Source organism: Scyliorhinus torazame, chromosome 4 (genome assembly GCF_047496885.1).
Source record: "Scyliorhinus torazame isolate Kashiwa2021f chromosome 4, sScyTor2.1, whole genome shotgun sequence".
Taxonomy (NCBI): Eukaryota; Metazoa; Chordata; class Chondrichthyes; order Carcharhiniformes; family Scyliorhinidae; genus Scyliorhinus; species Scyliorhinus torazame.
In genome coordinates, this window is record NC_092710.1 from 340,097,037 (window position 1) to 340,117,056 (window position 20,020).

General features: G+C 47.5%; 1 protein-coding gene across 2 annotated transcripts in view; it reads right to left on the bottom strand.

The window, feature by feature from the left end:
• mia3 (MIA SH3 domain ER export factor 3) overlaps window positions 1–20,020 on the bottom strand; it is a 202,134-nt gene that overhangs the window by 152,125 nt on the left and 29,989 nt on the right. For both annotated transcript variants that reach the window (XM_072500262.1, XM_072500261.1), the window contains exons 5-6: window positions 9,435–10,190; window positions 5,574–5,728 (exon numbers count right to left, since the gene is read on the bottom strand). In XM_072500262.1, coding sequence (XP_072356363.1) covers window positions 5,574–5,728; window positions 9,435–10,190 — 911 coding nt within the window. The remainder of the gene's footprint in view (window positions 1–5,573; window positions 5,729–9,434; window positions 10,191–20,020) is intronic.

The following is a 20,020-nucleotide window of genomic DNA, read 5'->3' on the forward strand; positions in this document are numbered from 1 at the left end:
AAGCAACAGTGCTAACCACTGTGCTACCGTGCCGCCCCCTCCTTCATCAATTTATGAAGTTAAATCATCTGCGTGCTTTTTTTAAAGCCCAAAATACCTTTATTTTCACATCCAGGGCATTTCAACTGGATGAATAAGTGGGTCAGTGATCAGAAAAGGCTGATAAAAGACCAATCACCTGAAACCTTAACTCTGTTTCTCTCTCTGCTGCTAGACGTCTGAGTATTTCAAACATCTTTCTGCTTTTTAACAGATTTCCAGCTTCCACAGTATTTTGCTTTTGGATAAGAAAAGCGGTTTGATTAAAAACTCTGTTTCTCAACTTTTCTGTGAAAGGGAAAAACTCAAACTCTCAATATGGCAACATTTATACCAGAGCTGAACATTTATACCAGAGCTGAACGTGACCATCAGCCAACTGGTCAATTGAATGATGAGATTGTGAATTAACTACGGCACTGGTTTAAATTTATATTCTTTAACTACAAAGTTTGGTGCCAACTGACAGAGCAAACTGTTCAACCTCCTGAAGTGACCATGGTAGCAAGATTTAAATTAGAATTGATTTCTGAACAGGATTTTGTTTTATATGTCTATTCAGGTTGCGACACATGGTGCTAGATTACTAGGCCAGAAACTTAACCACTACGTATTTGCATTGCTGAAGCATGACCCATTTAGATAGGCAGCTTTCATAAGGGCACAAACATTTCTGGCAACGTCGAACTCAGCAGCAACAGGCCATTTGGCTCTTTGAGCTGCTCCACTATTGGATAAGATCATGGCAGGTCTGGCTGTGGTCTCAACTCCACTTTCCTTCTGCCCCCCATTACCTACTACTCCCTTGTCTAACAATAATCTATCTAACTTAACCTTGAACATAGAAACATTTTAGGACCTAAACGGAAATATGCAATTATAAACAGAGTAATTCACTTTAAGTGAAAATGGGGTTTAAATTTGTACACGCTGGCCCCAATATTTCTCACCATCGTTTCCTACTTCACCTGAAGACCACACTTTCCCTCAACTTCTGTATAATGTCACAGGAGGTCATAATACACGGTTATAAAATTCAGTAATAAACTGCACACATGCACGACTATACACGTTTATAAAAGCTGTCACATCAAGAAAGCAATCTAGATCACTCTTTTTGGGTCTGAAATCTGCCAGCCCCATCCAGCCTGGGCTAGACTTCTTTCTAATATCACACTACATAGCTGACATTTCTTGTCATAAAATGACATAAAATGACTAGCTGACATTTCTTGTCCTCCGAAGACACCAAACTAGCTATTCAATGACAAAGCAATTGCTACTAAAGATCCACCACTTCAGAGTAACTGGGCATTATCAAAAAATATATCTCACCAGTTTCATCTACAACCGAAGAACACAATGTATCAAAAATGATAAAAATTACATTCCGACACTCAAGCTTCTAATGTAACATTACTTACACACACTTATAAAGCTAAATGTAGGGGCGGCTGGCGCAGTGGCTAGCATTGCTGCCTCACGGCACCGAGGTCCCAGGTTCGATCCCTGCCCTGGGGTCACTGGCCGTGTGGAGTTTGCACATTCGCCCCGTGTCTGCGTGGGTCTCACCCCCACAACCCAAAGATGTGCAGGGTAGGTGGCTTGGCCACGCTAAATTACCCCTAAATTGGATTTTTTTTAAAATAAAGCTGAATGTTAAAATCATAAGTTATACATAATACTTAATCAGAAAAACTGACACCAAGCCAGAGATGGGGAAATTACGTCAGGTGGTCAAATGTTTGGTTAAAGGGTAGGTTTTAAAGAAGTCCTTCAAGGCAGAGGGGTATATGGAAGCAATTCCAGATCTTAGCTAATGGAACAACTGTTGATGGATAAAGGATGCAGACGGTGCACAAGGATGTGATTGCGCTAGAGAGGGTGCAGAGGAGGTTTACAAGAATGAGGCCTGGAATGAAGGATTTGTTATATGAGGAAAGGTTGAGGGCTCTGGGTCTGTACTCTTGGGAGTTTAGACAGATGAAGGGAGATCTCACTGAAACTTACAGAATACTGAGAGGCCTGGATAGAGTGGACGTGGAGAGGATGTTTCCACTGGTAGGAAAAACTAGAACCCGAGGACACACCCTCAAGACTGAAGCGACAATCCTTTAATACAGAGATGAGGAGGAATTTCTTAAGCCAGAGGGTGGTGAATCTGTGGAACTCTTTGCTGCAGAAGGCTACGGAGGTCAAATCACGGAGTGTCTTTAAGACAGAGATAGACAGGTTTTTGATTAATAAGGGGATCAAGGGGTGGCATGTGGCGCAGTGGTTAGCACTGGGACTGCGCCGCTGAGGACCCGGGTTCGAATCCCAGCCCTGGTCACTGTCCGTGTGGAGTTTGCACATTCTCCCCATGTCTGTGTGGGTTTCACCCCCACAACCCAAAGATGTGCAGGTTAGGTGGATTGGCCACGCTAAATTGCTCCTTAATTGGGGGAAAATAATTGGGTATTCTAAAATTATTTTTAAAAAGGGATCAAGGGTTATGGGGAGAAGGCGGAAAATGGGGATGAGAAACATATTAGCCATGATTGAATGACGAAGCAGACTCGATAGGCCGAATAGGCTAACTCTGCTCCTATGTTTAATGGTGCAGAGGAGATTCATCAGGATGCTCTCTGGTTGGAGCGTTTCAGCCAGGAGAGGCTGGATAGGCTGTGGTTTCCTTAGAGCAGAGAGAGCTGAGGGGGAGGGGAACCTGATTGAGGTGTACAAAATTATGAAGGACATATATCTGGTAGATAGGAAGAAACGTTGCCTCTTAGTTGAAGGGTCAAGGGCAAAGATTTAAGTAAGGGGTAGGAGATTTAGAGGGGATTTGAGGAAAAGCTTTTTCACCCAGGGGGTGGTGGAAATCTGGAACTCGCTGCCTGAAAGGGTGGTCCTCACAACATTTTAGAAGCATTTAGATGAGCACTTGGAACACCATAGCAGACAAGGCAACGGAGCAAGTGCTCTAAAATGGGATTAGAATAGGTACAGTAAAGTCCCACATGACCGTAGGCTGCTTTCCCCTTGAGGGAGAGCTGACAAGTGGTGATTTAACCGGAGGATCACCACACCTCAGATGCCCCATGGATAACCTCAGCCGGTACAGGAACTGCGCTGCTGGCCCACTCTGCATCACAAACTAGCTGTCTAGCCAAGTGAGCTAAACCTGCCCCGAGAATAGGATAGGTGCTTGATGGTTGGCAGAGACACAATGGACCCAAGGGCCTCTTTCTGTGCTGTAAAACCCTATACTCTATTCAGGCCAAAATTAGAGGAACAGTTCTTGGAGAGTTGCAGGAGGTCAGAGGTAGCAACGGGTGGAGCAACTGGGGATCGGAAGTCAAAGATGAGTTATAAAATTGATGTGCTGCTGGATCAGCAGCCAAGTGCTTTGCATTTATAAAGCAGTCTTTGGACGAGTTTATACAAAGTATTACTAGTGCTATTTTCCTGCACACATATGCATGGCACTATGTCAGTGCATGTATAAAGTTACCTATGCTGCATTTACACAAATTGGGTAGAGATGATATATTTACAATGTCATCTATATTAGTCCCATGCATGGTAATACTAGGATTCAATTTACTTGGTTAAATTTGTTCACAGGGCAAGGCCAGCATTTGTTGCCCGTCCCGAAGTGTCCTTGAGGTGGTTTGGCACAACTGAGTGGCTTGCTAGTCTATTTCAGAGGATGGGTTACAGCCAACCAAATTGCTGTGGGTCTGGATTCGCACGACGGCCAGACCCTGTTCGGTCAGCAGATCCCGTTCCTTAAAAAGAACATTAGTGAGCCAGATTTGGGGGGGGGGGGGGGGGGGGGTCCTACGGCAATCTGGCCGTTTCACGGTGACTATTACTGTTCCAGATGTAGTTCAGCAACTTTGAGTTTCCCAGCTGCTGCTGTGGTGGGATTTGAACCCGTGCCTCCAGATCAGTAGTCCATCTCTCTGGATTACCAGCTCAATAACATGAGCACCGTGTTGGACATTTGTGAATGTAATGATGGTGCAGTCACATCCCCTGGTCAGAGCCGCGGCCGGGAGGTGGGTCTCCCTCCCTCACACACACACACTGACCTGGCCGATCCGGTCCACCACAGCCGAGTAGGCGAGAGCAGCGACTCCGGCCCCGGCCGGCGGGGGCTGCGTCTGGCGGGGCGGCGACTCCTGCTCCATGGCGGAGCCGGGGCAGGGCTTCAATGAAGTTTGTCCGGTATTGGAGGCGGGGACCGGGGTCAGGGCCTCAGCCCCATCGGGAGGGAGGGAGGCTCCGAGGACGGGCCCACGACAGACGCTGCCGGCGCCCGGAACAACCACCGCTGAAAAACACGTCAACACAAGGGGCGCGCGCATGCGCGGCTCGCCGGCCGCTGCCAAAGGGACCGCTTCCTGCTCCACCTCCCCCGACAGCGCCACCAGCGCTGGAGGACTATCGGTCGCTCACCTCACTCTCCCAGTCCAGTGACATCCAAAACTTACACTTCCAAAAAATGCCTCAGAGCAACCTCAAATAGAAAGCAAACTCCTGCAGATGTCTGAAAAGACCCTGGAAACGATGGAAATACTCAGGAAATCAGGCAACATCTGCAGAAAGAGCAACAGTTTAGCCTGCCTGACTTGCTGAATATTTCCACAAGTTTGTTTTTATTGGTCATCTATTACTGATTCAGAAATATATTTTAAATTATTCTTTTCACGTGGCAGAAAATTTCACACTCCGTTTACTCTGCTCTGCTGTTTTAAAAACCGGCTGGGTGGGCTTCATGAGCATCAGCCCCCTGCCTCCCACTGAAATTCCTTCCAAGGACCATTCTTCGCTGATATTTACCAGCTCATTCGTTATTCAACTACAGAGGGCATCGCAACAGCAATCCAGAGTGGCAGCTCTGGTTGATTTTCATACCCGAAACCCCTGAGCTAATAATCTTGTTGCCCCATTGCATTCACAGGTGAAATAAACCTTACTCCATCAGTATGACACCAGATGCTGCCTAACACCACTGAACCATCACTAGTTTCACCTTAACAGAAAAAGCAGCTGGTTTAGCACAGGGCTAAACAGCTGGTTTTTAAAGCAGGCCAAGGCAGGCCAGCAGCACGGTTCAATTCCCATACCCGAACAGGCAGGGAAAGTGGCGACTAGGGGCTTTTCACAGTAACTTCATTTGAAGCCTACTTGTGACAATAAGCAATTTTCATTTCAAAGCTACAAACTTCACGAGTCATTTCTTCATTGTTATTTTACAATCAGGAATGGCACAGTGGCGCCACCAAGTGGTAGGTCACAAAATGGCACGACAATGTTCTACATATCATTGGAAGGTGCACGGAAATGCATGCAAGGAGGGGAAATAAATCAGGAAGACCTTGCTGCATCCCTGCTAGCACCTGAAAATGCAATAGCACAGGTATGGCCCTTTAGACATTAAGAACTGTCAACTTGATCCAAATGTTAAATGGTAATTGGCGCTTGTGGAATCACAGCACCTCAGGAGGAGGAGGAGAAGGGAAGAAAAGAATAAAATAACTTACATACTCCAAGAGTGACTCAGCAACAGGCCCCACATTGCGCTTGATCAGCAGGACAGCAGCATTCAGCACTGTGACAATCCATGGGAGGAACCAGCTTTGCTCCTGCAGCTGACTTCTGTCCATGTTGTTGTCCAGGATGGAAGGGGTCTCTGGGGCTGCAATCAGAATGTAAACAGCAACATAGCACAAAGAGTGAATGTTTCCGTCACACACTCATCCAAATAATGGAACATGGGAACGGGTGGTCATTCAGCCCCCTTAAAATTGTCCTACTACTGAATTGGTGATTTGTGACCTAAATCCCACCTCTGCCCAATATCCATTCAAATGTGTGGCGAATGAAAATCTATCAATCAATATCAGATTTAAAATTAACAATTGATCTGGTATCAGTTGCTGTTCAACAAACCAACCCATTTCAATCATTCAGACAGAAAATGTTTCTAGATTCTGTTGTAGCTTCAGTGAAATAAATTCTCCAAATTTCCCACTTATACACTTTCCCTGACCTCGTGTGCTTTTCCATGGTCTCTGACTAGAAATTCCTGAAATTAGTCTGGAGTAACTGTACTGTTGATTCTCCTCCGGCACTGTGGGGTTGCTAGTCTCGGTTCAGCATGATCACCTCCAAGTTGTGTCCGAGAAACTGAATTCACCCTATCCATGAACCCTCCCCATCATAGGATCATAGAACTGTACAGCAAAGAAAGCGCCGTTCAGCCCATCAGATCTGGGCCAGATCCTTCAACACACAATCCAGTTAGTTCCAAATCCCTGCACGTTCTCACATCCCTTCAATTTGCTTCCTTGTGTTAAAGCAATTCCCTTTTGAAGTCGACTATTCGATGTGTACCCACCATCTATCAAGTAGTAGATTCCAAATCCAAACTACTCACTGCATAAGAAAGACTTTCTTCATGACACATCCTTGTGCCAATCACCTTGATGCCTGTGCCGTCCGTCATTGACTGGTCGTTTCCCAGCCAGGGAATTGTTCTCTGGGCGGCACAGTGGTTAGCACTGCTGCCTCACAGCTCCAGGGACTCGGGTTCAATTCCGGCCTCGGGTGACTGTCTGTGTGGAGTTTGCACTTTCTCCCCATGTCTGTGTGGATTTCCTCCGGGTGCTCCAATTTCCTCCCACAGTCCAAAGATATGCAGGTTAGGTGGATTGGCCATGCTAAATTGCCCAATAGGTTAGATGGGAGTTACAGGGAGAGGGTGGAGGCATGAAGTAGGGTGCTCTTTCCAAGGGTCGGAGCAGACTCGATGGGCAATTGGCCTACTCTGCACTGTAGAGATTCTCTGACATTTCAGCTGTTGGGAGAAACCTTTTTTTACTCTATACAAACCTATCATGGATTTTAAGCATTGTATCAAATCTCATTTTAGCATTGTCCGTTCGAAACAGATCAAGCTCAGCTTCTCCAGCCTGTCCTGTAACTGTAATCCCCCATCCATGGGACCACTCAAATTCCTCCTGTACCTTCTTTAAAGCTTTCACATCATTCTAAAATGTGATGCCAAGAACTAGGCATAATATGCTAGTTGAGGTGAAGTCGTGTTTGATATTGGTTTAGCATAATTCCTGCGCTTCTATTTTTAAAGCCCAGGATTCCATATGTTTTTTTAATCTGTCACTGCATAAACAACCCACCCCACCCCAGCCCCGGTCACTGTTCTAGCACCCCTTTTTAAAATTGTACCATTTTTCCTACCAAAGTGCAACACCTCACACTTTTCTGTATTGAATTTCATCTGCCCCCTGTTGGCCCATTCCAGCAGCCCGTAAACATCCTCTTGAAGTCTATTACTAACTTCCTCAATGCTCACACTTCCAAGTTTCATGTCTTCGGCAAATTTAACTCTTCCTGTGTCCCCAAGTCCAAGTCATGAATATATATCGAAAACAGCAGTGGTCCTTATCCAAAACATTGGGGAACTCCATTGTATACCTCCCTCCAGTTGAAAAAACAGCCGTTCACAACAGCTCTCAAATTCCTATTCCTCAGCCAATTTGTTATCTATTCACTTGTGCCACTTGTCACATTCAAATCTTGCGAACATTCTTAATATATGTTACTTTATCAAAAGGCTTTGGAAGTCCATACAAATAATAGCCTTTTGACTTGTAGATGCAGAGCTCTTTGGTTCTTTGGATTCCTCAGAAAGCAACTGTGTACATTCTCTTGCTCCAATGAAAGTCATGTGGAAGTGGCATTAATCCTCACAGCAACACTGAAGGGGTGAAGGGAACGTACTGTGTTGATGGAGGAATATCCTCACTAGATTCGGGGCAGTCGATATGCTGGAATGACATAAGCGAGATGAACCGGATGTTTTTTTTTCATTCTTTCACAGGCTGTGGGCATCGCTAGCAAGGCCAATATTTGTCTCCCATCCCAATTTGCTTTTGAGAATGTAGTGCTGAGTTACCTTCTTAAACCATTTGGTGTAGGTACTCCTGCAGTGCTGTTAGGAAGAGAGTTCCAAAATTCTGACCCAGCGACAGTGAAGGAATGGCAGTGATAGAGTTCCAAGTCAGGATTGTGGGTGACTTGGAGGGGAATTTGCAGGTATGTTTGCAGTGCATCTTGTAGATGGTACATACGGCTGCCCCTGTATGTGGGTGGTGGACAAAGTGAATGTGGATGGTACACACGGCTGCCATTGTTCGCCGGTGGTGGAGGGTTTGAATGTTTGTGGAAGGAGGAGCAATCAAATGGGCTGCTTTGTCCTGGATGGTGTCGAGATTCTGGAGTGTTGTTGGAGCTGCACTCATCCACATCCAGGCAAGTGGCGAGTGCTCCATTACACTCCTGACTTGTGCCTTGTAGATGGGGAGACGGGAGGGGAGTTGCTCACAGCATAATTCCCAGCTTCTGACGTGCTCTTGGAACACAGTATTTATATAGCTGGTTCACTTAGCCTGATGGACTAAGTCTCCCGTACCGCCTCCCAGGCGCCGGAATGTGGCGACTAGGGGCTTTTCACAGTAACTTCATTTGAAGCCTACTTGTGACAATAAGCGATTTTCATTCATTTTTCATTCAAATGTTGTCAGGGAGTCAAACGCTTGTGGGTACAAGTTCAATTCCAGAGGCTTGAGGCCACAATCGCGGTGGAGTGCTGAAAAGTTGCTTCAGTGTAAGAGGCTGCCTTTTTGTGAATCTGGCATTGAACAGAGACCCCACCACCTGTTCGGACAAACACAAAAGATCCCATGGCACTAATTCGAGACGAACAGGGATTTCTCCCAGTCTCCTAACCAGGATTCCTGTATCAACCAACAGAGTTTAGATAAACTGGGTATTTGTCCCATCTGCTGTTAGTGTAGTGGAATTGTGTGTGTAAAATGGCTGCCATTTCTGTCTGCAGAACAAATACCGATGGCATTTCCAAATACTTCATTTCTGGTAAAGCACTTTGGGGTATTTCTGAGAGAGGATAAAATCTGATTGTATAAGCACCAGATGTATTTTCCACCCACTCTCCTTGTCTAGAAATCCTCTCTACAATGCAGAGAGGCCTTACGGTCCATCAAGACTGCACCTTCCTAGGCACACTCCCCTGCCCTATCCCCGTAACCCCACCTAACCTTTCAATTAAGGGACAATTTACCGTGGCCAATCCACCTTTTTGGACTGTGAGAGGAAACCAGAGCATCCGGAGGAAACCCACGCAGACGCGGGAAGAAAGTGGAAACTCCACACAGACAGTGAAACACAGTTGGACTCGAAACGGGGTCCCTGGAGCTGTGAAGCAACAGTGCTAACCACTGTGCTACCATGCTGCCCATACAATTCATAATCTGTTACTTCAGGACTTATCTCAATGCAACCAGCAGTTACTTTTCACTCACCTATTTCCACCTCCGAATGGGCAAATTCATCACCATCCCCTGTTGGAACTTCCGCCTCCTGATGCTTTCCTTTCATCAAACTCTCCTCTGCAGTGTGTCTTCCATCAGACTCTGCCGCGTTCTCTGTAAAAGTCACAACAGAAGGTTCGTTCTGTGCTTCTTCTCTTTGCTCACTGGTGTTCAGAATATGCAGTTCTCCCCAAGCCTCCTGTTTGTCCAATCTCCCTCCAACATTTGGGGCGGGTGCTGTTTTCTCGTCCTCTTTAAGTCTGTCACTCACCAGAGCTGGAGTTTCTTCCGCAGTCTCTTCTGCCCGCCCTGTGACATTTGCAGGTGATGTCCCTGTGGCCTCTCCATTGCCCCTCATTTCCTCCCATTTGCTCTTTGGATGTCCTTCGATCTCTGTAAGATTTGAGGAAGACAGTTCTATTGCTGCTTCCTCCTTCTTTTGACTTGTTGCGAACTCAGAAATGAGACGCTCTTTCAAAGTCCCTGGAAAACCTGTTCCTCTCACTCTTTCTTCACCCTCCACCTTTGTCTTTTGAAATGCTGCACTCTCTGTGAGGTATCCTGATCGTGTCTTTCCCTGTGACTCTAGGCCCCCATCTTCCTCCTGCTTTCTCTCGGAATGTAGTGTGTCCGTGGTTAAGGTTGGAGAAGGCAATCCTCTCATTGGTTGATCGTTCATCTCCTTCTCCTCTCCTTCTTGTGCTTCATCCTCTTTTTGCTCTTCCTGTTTGCTGCCGTCCAACAATTCTACAGAATAAAAATGAGCAAAGATGTAACCTTTCTTTAAATTAACAAATAAAATATTTCGATCCTGAAGAAAACCACTCCTTCTGTACAGTTCAATCAACATTGGCTACCTTCATTAACTTACAAAACAACCATTTCTAGCTAGAAAGGCTGCTAAGGAACCACTGGAAGCATCACGACACAGCTCAATCGCCAGTGCACAATTCACCAAGAGTGGGAACTCTGCTGTGTCATCCCCACACTCGAGCTTTTCAAACCCAGAAATGTTTTGGCCATTGTAATCTGTTTTGATGTCAAATTCTAACATTTATGTCACTTCACAAATTGCTACATGAGGTTTCTTCTGCAGCTCTTCCCCACTCTTGCTGGTGTTCAGTGCGTGCCTTTGAAGTGCAGGTACAGAGATAAAAATTTTAGATATAGAAATTGGCCATCTTAGTGGTAACATGAATATGGGGTCAGAAGCTCATTGTGTGGTCAAGTATGACACTAAGGCTGCAAACCGTGTGGTTCAGTCTCAGACAATTGCCAAGGAAAAGGATAGAGTTGATGGCTGGGGACTGAATAAGTGAACAGAAATTCTGCTCATCAAAGCCATTTAAGGCCACCACTTTGGTGTCAATTCTGAGGAGCTTTGAATGAATGAAATGAAATGAAAATGACTTATTGTCACAAGTAGGCTTCAAATGAAGTTACTGTGAAAAGCCCCTAGTCACCACATTCCGGCGCCTATTCGTGGAGGCTGTTACGGGAATCGAGCCGTGCTACTGGCCTGCCTTGGTCTGCTTTCAAAGCCAGCGATTTAGCCCTGTGCTAAACAGCCCCAGTGATAGAGTAAGTGCTGAGAGGATGTTTCTTCTCGTGGAGGAATCTAGAACTCAGAGGCACAGTTTAAAACTAAAGGGTATCCTAGTTGAGACACTGATAAGAAGACATTTCTTCTGTCACAGGGTTGTTAGTCATTGAAGTTCTCTTCCCCAGAGAGCAGTGGAGGCTGGGTCATTGAATATATTCAAGGCTGAGTTAGACAGCTTTTTGATTCACAAGGGAGTCAAGAGTTTATGGAGTAGCTGCCTTCTTGAACCGCTGCAGTCCATGTGGTGTAGGTACACCCACAATGCTGTTAGGAAGACAATTCCAGGATTTTGATCCAGCGATAGTGAAGGAACAACAATATAGTTCCAACTCAGGTTGGGTGTGTGGCTTGGAGGGGACTTGCAGTTGGTGGTGTTCCCATGCATCTGCTGTTCTTGTCCTTCTAGGTGGTACGGGATCGCAGGTTCAGAAAGTGCTTTGAATGAAGTCTTGGGGAGTTGCTACAGTGCAATGTGTAGACACTGTTGCCACTCTGCGTCAGTGGTGGAGACAGTGAATGTTTAAGCTGGTGGACGGGGTGGCAATCAATTATGTTGCTCTTTCCTGCAAACTGGAGTTACGGCCATAACCTGATCAGCCATGATCTTATTGAATAGCAAGCTGGCCTGAGGGGCCAAATGGCCTGTTCCTGCTCCTATTTCTTATGTCATTAACCGTGAGTGACTGATTCATCTGGCCTTCTCGCTTACTCTTTTCAACCTTGATGCCAATACTATGGATCATCACCATTTACCTGGATTTCTCAGTTTTAAACGAGTTCTCACTTCTCACCACAAGCTCAACCAAGGTTTAACTCGGCCCACATCAGTACAAATCCTGGGCCTTTACTGAATGACACTGAGGCTATCGCAAGCATTTAATAAGCACTGTTCTTTATTTTGGCCCTCTTTGCAAATGTTGCCTCTTTGCATACTAAACGTCGTGATTCAGGCTGGGCTAAAGTTCCACACTCTGTATTTGGTCTTTTTCATGTGTGAACATGACAGTGAGCATGGGAGTGATCGAATGATACAGCACAAGTGGTCATTCGGCCCATCGTCCCTTTACAGGGAGCGAGAATATTAGTCCTACTCAAGTGCTTTTTCCCCATAGCTCTGCAAATGTTTTCCTCTTTAACAACTCTCTGAAAATGTTACCATTCAATCTGCTCCCACCCCACTTTGGGCAGTGTACAGCGCTTTCTGTGGTTTAAGTGATTGACAAAAGAACCAGAGGTGGTATGGTGGAAACAATTTTCTCCTCACATTGTCTTTGGTTTTTTGCCAGCCACCTTGAGTCAATATCCTCTGGTTTCCATAACAGGAAATAACTTCTCCTTCTTCACCTTGCCAAAAATATTTTTCATTTTGAACATCTCTATCTAAGCTCTTCTGCTCTAGATAGAACGCATCCAGCTTCATTTTCAACCCATCAGGACAGAAGAAACTTAAAATGTTTTTATTTTTACTACTCCACCTTGAGGGTATTGAGGCCAAGACTAGTTCCATTTAGTGAATTCTTTTTTATTAAGCAGTCACTGGATGTGGGCGTCGCTGGTTAGGCCAGCATTTATTGCCCATCCTTAAATGCCCTCGAGAAGGTGGTGTTGAGATGCTTTCTTGAAGCGCTGCAGACCCTGTGGTGTATCAACATCCGCAGTGTTGTTAGGGAGTTCCAGGATTTTGACCCAGCGACAGTGAAGAAATGGTGATATATTTCCAAGACAGGAGGGGTGAGAGGCTTGGAAGGGACATTGCAGGTGGTGGTGTTCCCATGTGTCTGCTGCCCTTCAGCTTCGTGGTGGTAGAAGTTGCAGGCTTGGAAAGTGCTGTCAAAGAAGCCTTGGTGAGTTGCGGTACACACTGCTATTATTGTGTGTCAGTGGGGGAGAGAGTGAATGTTTAAGTGAATGGGGACCACTTAAACAGGCTGCTTTGTCCCAGATGCTTCAGTATTGGTTCATTACTGGCACCAGGGGAGCAAGCTTCTTTTCATTATGCTGCAATATTTGTATGTGGAACTTACAGTATAAAATGGAAAAGGAGGTTGGCACACAGAATCGGTCTGTTTTCTTAATTCTTTTATGGGTGTCATTGGCAAGGCCAGCATTTATTGCCCATCCCTAATTGCCTCTGAATTGAGTAGCTTGTAGGCCATTTCAGAGGGCAGTTAAGAGTCAACCATACCGCCATGGTCTGGAGTCACATGTGGGCCAGACCCGTTAAGGACAGCAGATTTCTTTCTCGAAAGGACATTAGTGAACCGATGGGTTATGACAATCGATGATAGTCGTCACGCCCACATTTGGGAGACTGGCTTTATACTCCAGATTTATTCATCAAATTTAAATTTCATCCAGGACCGGAAGAAGGCCGGCAGCGGCCAAGGTGCTTAGGGGGTTCATGGAGCAAATGGGGGGAGTGGATCAGTGGAGATTTGCCAGGCCGTTGGCCAAAGAGTTCTCCTTTTCCTCTCACGTCCACAAGGTATACTCCCGAATAGATTTCTTTGTTTTGAGCAGGGCACTGATCTCGAAGGTGGCAGGAACGGAGTACTCGGCCATAGCCGTTTCAGACCATGTCCCGCACTGGGTGGATCTGGAATTAGGAGAGGAGAGGGAGCAGCGCCCACTCTGGCGACTTGATGTGGGACTATTGGCGGATGAGGGGGTCTGTGGAAGGGTGCGGGGATGTATTGAGAGGTACCTGGAGGCCAATGACGATGGTGAGATCCAGGTGGGGGTAGTATGGGAAGCGCTGAAGGCAGTGGTTAGGGGAAAGTTGATCTCCATTAGAGCTTACAAGGAGAAACAAGAGGGCAAAGAAATGGAGAGATTAGCGGGGGGAGATTTTGAGGGTGGATAAAAGATATGCGGAGGCCCCAGACGAAGGACTATATAGAGAGAGGCGAAGACTTCAGATGGAGTTTGCTGACCACAGGAAAGGCAGAGGCACAGTGGAGGAAGGCACAGGGGATGAGATACGAATATGGGAAAAGGCGAGCCGGCTGCTGACCCACCAACTTCGCAGGAGGATAGCGGCGAGGGAAATTGGGGGAGTTGGGGATGAAACGGGAACTACGGAGCGGAGAGCAGGGAAGATAAATGAGGTGTTTAGGACCTTTTATGAGAGGCTATATAGGTCCCAACCCCCGGAGGGAAAAGAGGGAATGCAACAGTTTCTGAACCAATTAAGGTTCCCGAGGGTGGAGGAGCAGGAGGTGGTAGGTCTGGGGGCGCCAATTGAGGTGGAAGAGGTGACTAACGGGCTGGGGAACATGCAGGCAGGGAAGGTCCCGGGACCAGATGGGTTCCCAGTGGAATTTTACAGGAAATATGCGGACTTGTTGGCCCCACTGCTGGTGAGAACCTTTAACGAGGCCAGACTCTACCCCCGACAATGTCGGAGGCGACAATATCACTAGTCCTGAAGCGGGATAAAGATCCGCTGCAATGCGGGTCATATAGGCCTATCTCGCTCCTGAATGTAGACGCCAAGCTGCTGGCAAAAGTGCTGGCGACGAAGATGGAGGATTGTGTGCCGGGGGTGGTGCATGAAGACCAGACAGGGTTTGTAAAGGGGAGACAACTGAATGTCAACGTGCGACGGCTGCTGGGGGTGATAATGATGCCCCCAGCGGAGGGGGAGGCAGAGATAGTGGTGGCGATGGATGCAGAGAAGGCATTAGATAGGGTAGAGTGGGAGTATCTATGGGAGGTGTTGAGGAGGTTTGGGTTCGGGGAGGGGTTTGTCAGTTGGGTCAGACTCCAAAATGGGGCCCCAATGGCAAGTGTAGTCACAAATCGGCAAAGATCGGAGTATTTTCGGTTACATAGGGGAACAAGGCAGGGGTGCCCCCTGTCCCCAGTACTGTTCGCGTTGGCAATTGAACCACTGGCCATAGCGTTGAGAGACTCTAAGAAATGGAGGGGTGTGGTTAGAGGGGGAGGGGAACATCGAGTGTTACTCTACGCAGATGACCTATTGCTATATGTGGCGGATCCTGTGGAGGGGATGACAGAGGTTATAAAGATATTGAGGGAGTTTGGAGATTTTTCGGGATATAGGCTAAATATGGGGAAGAGTGAGCTTTTCGTAATACACCCTAGGGACCAGGGAAGAGGAATAGACGCCCTGCCGTTAAGGAGAGTGGAAAGGAGCTTCCGATATTTGGGGATTCAGGTAACCAGGAGCTGGGGAACTCTACACAAACTCAATCTGACGCGGCTGGTGGAGCAGATGGAGGAGGATTTCAAGAGGTGGGATATGCTGCCGCTCTCACTGGCGGGCAGAGTGCAGGCGGTAAAAATGATGGTTCTCCCAAGGTTTCTTTTCGTGTTTCAATGTCACCCCATTCTGATCACGAAGGCCTTTTTCAAGAAAATAGACAGGAGCGTTATGAGTTTCGTGTGGGCAGGGAAGACCCCGAGGGTAAGGAGGGGGTTCCTGCAGCATAGCAGGGACAGAGGGGGACTGGCGTTGTCGAACCTGGACGACTACTACTGGGCCGCCAATGTGGCAATGTTTTGTAAGTGGATGAGGGAGGGAGAGGGGGCGGCGTGGAAGAGGCTGGAGATGGCGTCCTGTAAGGGAACGAGCCTAAAGACGCTGGTGACGGCGCCGCTGCCGCTCTCCCCGAAAAGGTATACCACAAACCCAGTGATGGTGGCAACCCTAAGGATCTGGGGGCAGTGGAATCGACACAGGGGGGTGATGGGTGCCTCGGTGTGGTCCCCGATCAGGAACAACCATAGGTTTGTCCCAGGAAGGATGGACGGAGGGTTCCAGAGCTGGCATCGGGCAGGAATTAGGAGATTGAGAGATTTGTTTATTGACGGGACGTTCGCGAGCCTGGGAGCGCTGGAGGAAAAGTATGAGCTGCCCCCGGGGAATAATTTTAGATACATGCAAGTGAGGGCGTTTACGAGGCAACAGGTGAGGGAATTTCCACTGCTCCCGACACAGGGGATCCAGGATAGAGTGATTTCCGGGGTATGGGTCGGGGAGGGCAAAGTGTCCGAAATATATCAGGAGATGAGAGACGAGGGGGAGGCGCTAGTCGAGGAGCTGAAGGGAAAATGGGAAGAAGAGCTGGGGGAGGAGATTGAGGAGGGGCTGTGGGCTGATGCCCTAAGTAGGGTAAATTCCTCTTCCTCGTGTGCCAGGCTTAGCCTAATACAATTCAAGGTTCTACACAGAGCACACATGACGGGAGCAAGACTGAGCAGGTTCTTCGGAGTGGAGGACAGCTGCGGGAGGTGCTTTGGAAGCCCGGCGAACCACACACACATGTTCTGGTCATGTCCGGCACTGGATGAGTACTGGAGGGGAGTGGCAAAGGTGATTTCAAAGGTGGTGAAGGTCCGGGTCAAGCCAGGCTGGGGGCTAGCTATATTTGGGGTAGTGGAAGAGCCGGGAGTGCAGGAGGCGAAAGAGGCCGATATTCTGGCCTTTGCGTCCCTGATAGCCCGGCGAAGGATCTTACTCATGTGGAAGGAAGCGAAACCCCCCGGCGTGGAGGCCCGGATAAACGATATGGCAGGGTTCATAAAACTGGAACGAATGAAATTTGCGCTGAGAGGATCGGCTCAGGGGTTCTCCAGGCGGTGGCAACCGTTCCTTGACTATCTCGCGAAACGTTAAGGGAAAATAGATCGTCAGCAGCAGCAGCCCGGGGGGCATTACATTTTTTTTGTTACTTTGTTAGTTCACTATTTTATTTAAATAATGTTATTTATCAGTTACCGTGCTATTTTTATGTTGATTTGTAAAGTGGAAAAATTCTGTTTGAAAACTTTAATAAAATATATATATATATTTTAATTTCATCAGCTGCTGTGAAAAGGGATTTGAACCTTTGTCCCCAGAACATTAGCCTGGGCTTCTGGAAGATTAGCCTTGACAACTATGTCACATGAGGACTACACCACAATCTCCCCACCTAATACTGTAGATGAATGTCCAGGTTGTGTGCAGCAAGTCCCCAAACTTGGTCTTGGAGAAGGAGGTAATCACAAGATGAGGGCCATGGATTTATCCCATCAGAAAGAGATGGGGATGGTCCCAGCTTTGGCCCTGGTTGGTATTGTCTAGGGCAGGTCAGAGTTGCCGACTCCTTGTGGCCCATTCAGTAACATTTTCACCCATAGAACAGAAGCTTATGGGTTCAAGCAACACATGGGTTTTGAGCTCCTCATCCAGGCTCTCACTCCAGCACTGTATGCAGACAGTTGCATTGTGAGATGCACTATCCTGTGCCTGTGGTAGTGGTAAGAGCACAGGTAAATCAAAAACAGAAGAGTCACCTGTGATGAACTTAGGACATTGTTATACACTATATTTTGTATTTCGTCGGAATAATGTTATTTGAAAACCCCGAGTTAAAATACATGCAGACAGTGGGTCTACTAAAGTTTTAATTAAGGTGCTGTAAAAGTGACGTAATTATTGACTCTAACCATTTCTTTGTTTACATATAGATGCATAATGGAATATTCTTTATATTTGGACAGTTCCCTGGGGGAGATAATTTCAGGGATTGTTTTTAGTCCGAGTTATGAAGATCTTGGAAGACACAGTAGCACGGTGGTTACCACGGTTGCTTCACAGCGCCAGGAACCCAGGTTCAATTCCTGGCTTGGGTCACTGTCTGTGCGGAGTCTGCACGTTCTCCCCGTGTCTGTGTGGGTTTCCTCCGCATGCTCCAATTTCCTCCCATAAATCCCGAAAAACGTGCTGTTAGGTAATTTGGACATTCTGAATTCTCCCTCTGTGTACCCGAACAGGCGCGCCAGAATGTGGCAACTAGGGGATTTTCACAGTAACTTCATTGCAGCGTTAATGTAAGCCTACTTGTGACACTAATAAAAAATAATATTAAGTTCTGTGTTTAAATTAAAGTTGGTTGTAACATAAAATATACCTACTGGTCAAAGTATACCTACTGGTGAAGTATCTTTTCCTCAGTTTTAACAAATTGTTGGGAGTTTCTCGTCTAGTGTCCATTTTTTTTTTTAAATTAGAGTTCCCAATTATTTTTTTCTCAATGAAGGGACCAATCCACCTACCCTGCACATCTTTGGGTTGTGGGGGCGAAACCCACACAGACATGGAGAATGTTCAACTCGTCCTGTACCCTAACAAAAATTGGGGGCTCTTTGTTGGGATTAAAAAGTATACTTCCTGGTTTGGTTTGGGCTTATTGAATTTTCCTGTGTGGAACTGGTGCTTTCTTTCAGACATTGAATTCTATCAGTTTAAATAGGGGGTGATTTGTGAAATACTTGTTCAGTGGCTAAGAGTGTGGAAGAGCACACACTGGGTGGTCAAAACAAAGCTTTCAGATTTGGCAGACATGCTGTAGTTGACTTTACCTGCAGACGTGAGGAAGGTGGAGATAATTTAAAGTGATAGCTCAGCATTTAGATTTGCCAGAGATGAGGACTTCCGGTTGCGGCGATGACCAGCTAAGCCGCACGTTTCGGCGGCTCCAGCTCGAACGGACCTTCGGGCTCTTTTAAGAGCCCCAACGGGGAATCTTTTCGGGACGAAACTCGGTGTGGGGTGAGACAACAGGGTGTCCCCCCCAACGAAAAAGAAAAATATCGGCGGCTGCAGCCAGATCGCGAAGAATCCTCGAGGACAGGGGCAGAAGGAAAAAAGGAGCAAGCTGGCGGCGGAGGGAGCCCAGGCGACATGGGGGCCAGACCAAGACGAATTTTTGAGACGGTGTGTGGAGCTGCTGGCCCCGATGCTACAAGCAATTGAGGGGCTTAAGGAGACACAAAAGACCCAGGAGACAGAGCTCCGCGTGGTGGAGCAGAAGGTGACGGACAACGAGGACGAGATCCTGGGCCTGGCGGTCAAAATGCAGACGCACGAGGCGCTCCACAAAAAGTGCATTGAAAGGATTGAAGTCCTAGAAAACAGATCACGGAGAAAGAATCTTCGGATCCTGGGTCTCCCCGAGGGAGTGGAAGGAGCGGACGGCGGGGCTTACGTGAGCACGGTGCTACGCTCGCTAATGGGAGCTGAGGCCCCCTCGGGCCCCTTGGAAGTGGAAGGGGCCCATCAGGTCCCTGCGAGGAGACCAAAGGCGGGAGAACCACCTAGGGCGACGATCGTGCGATTTCATCGCTTCAATGACAGAGAGGTGGTTCGGAGATGGGCCAAGAAGGTACGGAGTAGCAGATGGGAGAATGCGGTGGTACGGGTGTACCAGGATTGGAGTGCGGAGGTGGCGAGAAGGAGGGCGAGTTTTAATCGAGCCAAGGAGGTGCTACACAAGAAGGTGAAGTTCGGGATGTTGCAGCCGGCGCGACTGTGGGTCACGCACCAGGAGAGGCATCACTACTTCGAAACGGTGGAAGAAGCATGGACCTTCATTAAAAACGAGAAACTGGATCAGAACGGAGGGACTGATGTTGATGGGGAAACGACAATGCTGATGTATATAGAGATGTAAATTGGGGAGGGGGGGACGGGACATTGAGAAATGTGGGCGTCGGTGCATGTTGGCAATAGTAAGGAGGATTCCCCCCCTCCCCCCCCCCCCCGCCCCCCCCTCCCCCTCCCGATGTATGGATAGCTGGACCAGAAGTGGCCGTGTGAAAACAAATTAGTCCCAACAGAGGGAAGCGAGGGGAGCTGGCAGTGCGGCGAAGCATGGCAGCCGGCAAGGACCAGGGAGCGGCGGCTCACTGGCCAAAGGAGCAGCAGATAGAGTTCTTTAAAAGAGTTGCTTTGCCGAGCTAAAAAGGGATACGCTTGACCCGGTGAAAGTATCGATCGACAAAATGATCGCGACTCAGGCAGCCCAGGGGAAAGCGATCCAGGAGATCAAATTAAAACTCTCCAACCAAGAGGTCGAGATAACTGTAATGGAGCACAAGGAGGAGGTGCTAGAGGACCGCCACAAGCAGATGCAGGAGAAGCTGGAGGAGCTGGAGAACAGAACCAGGAGGCAGAATTTAAGAA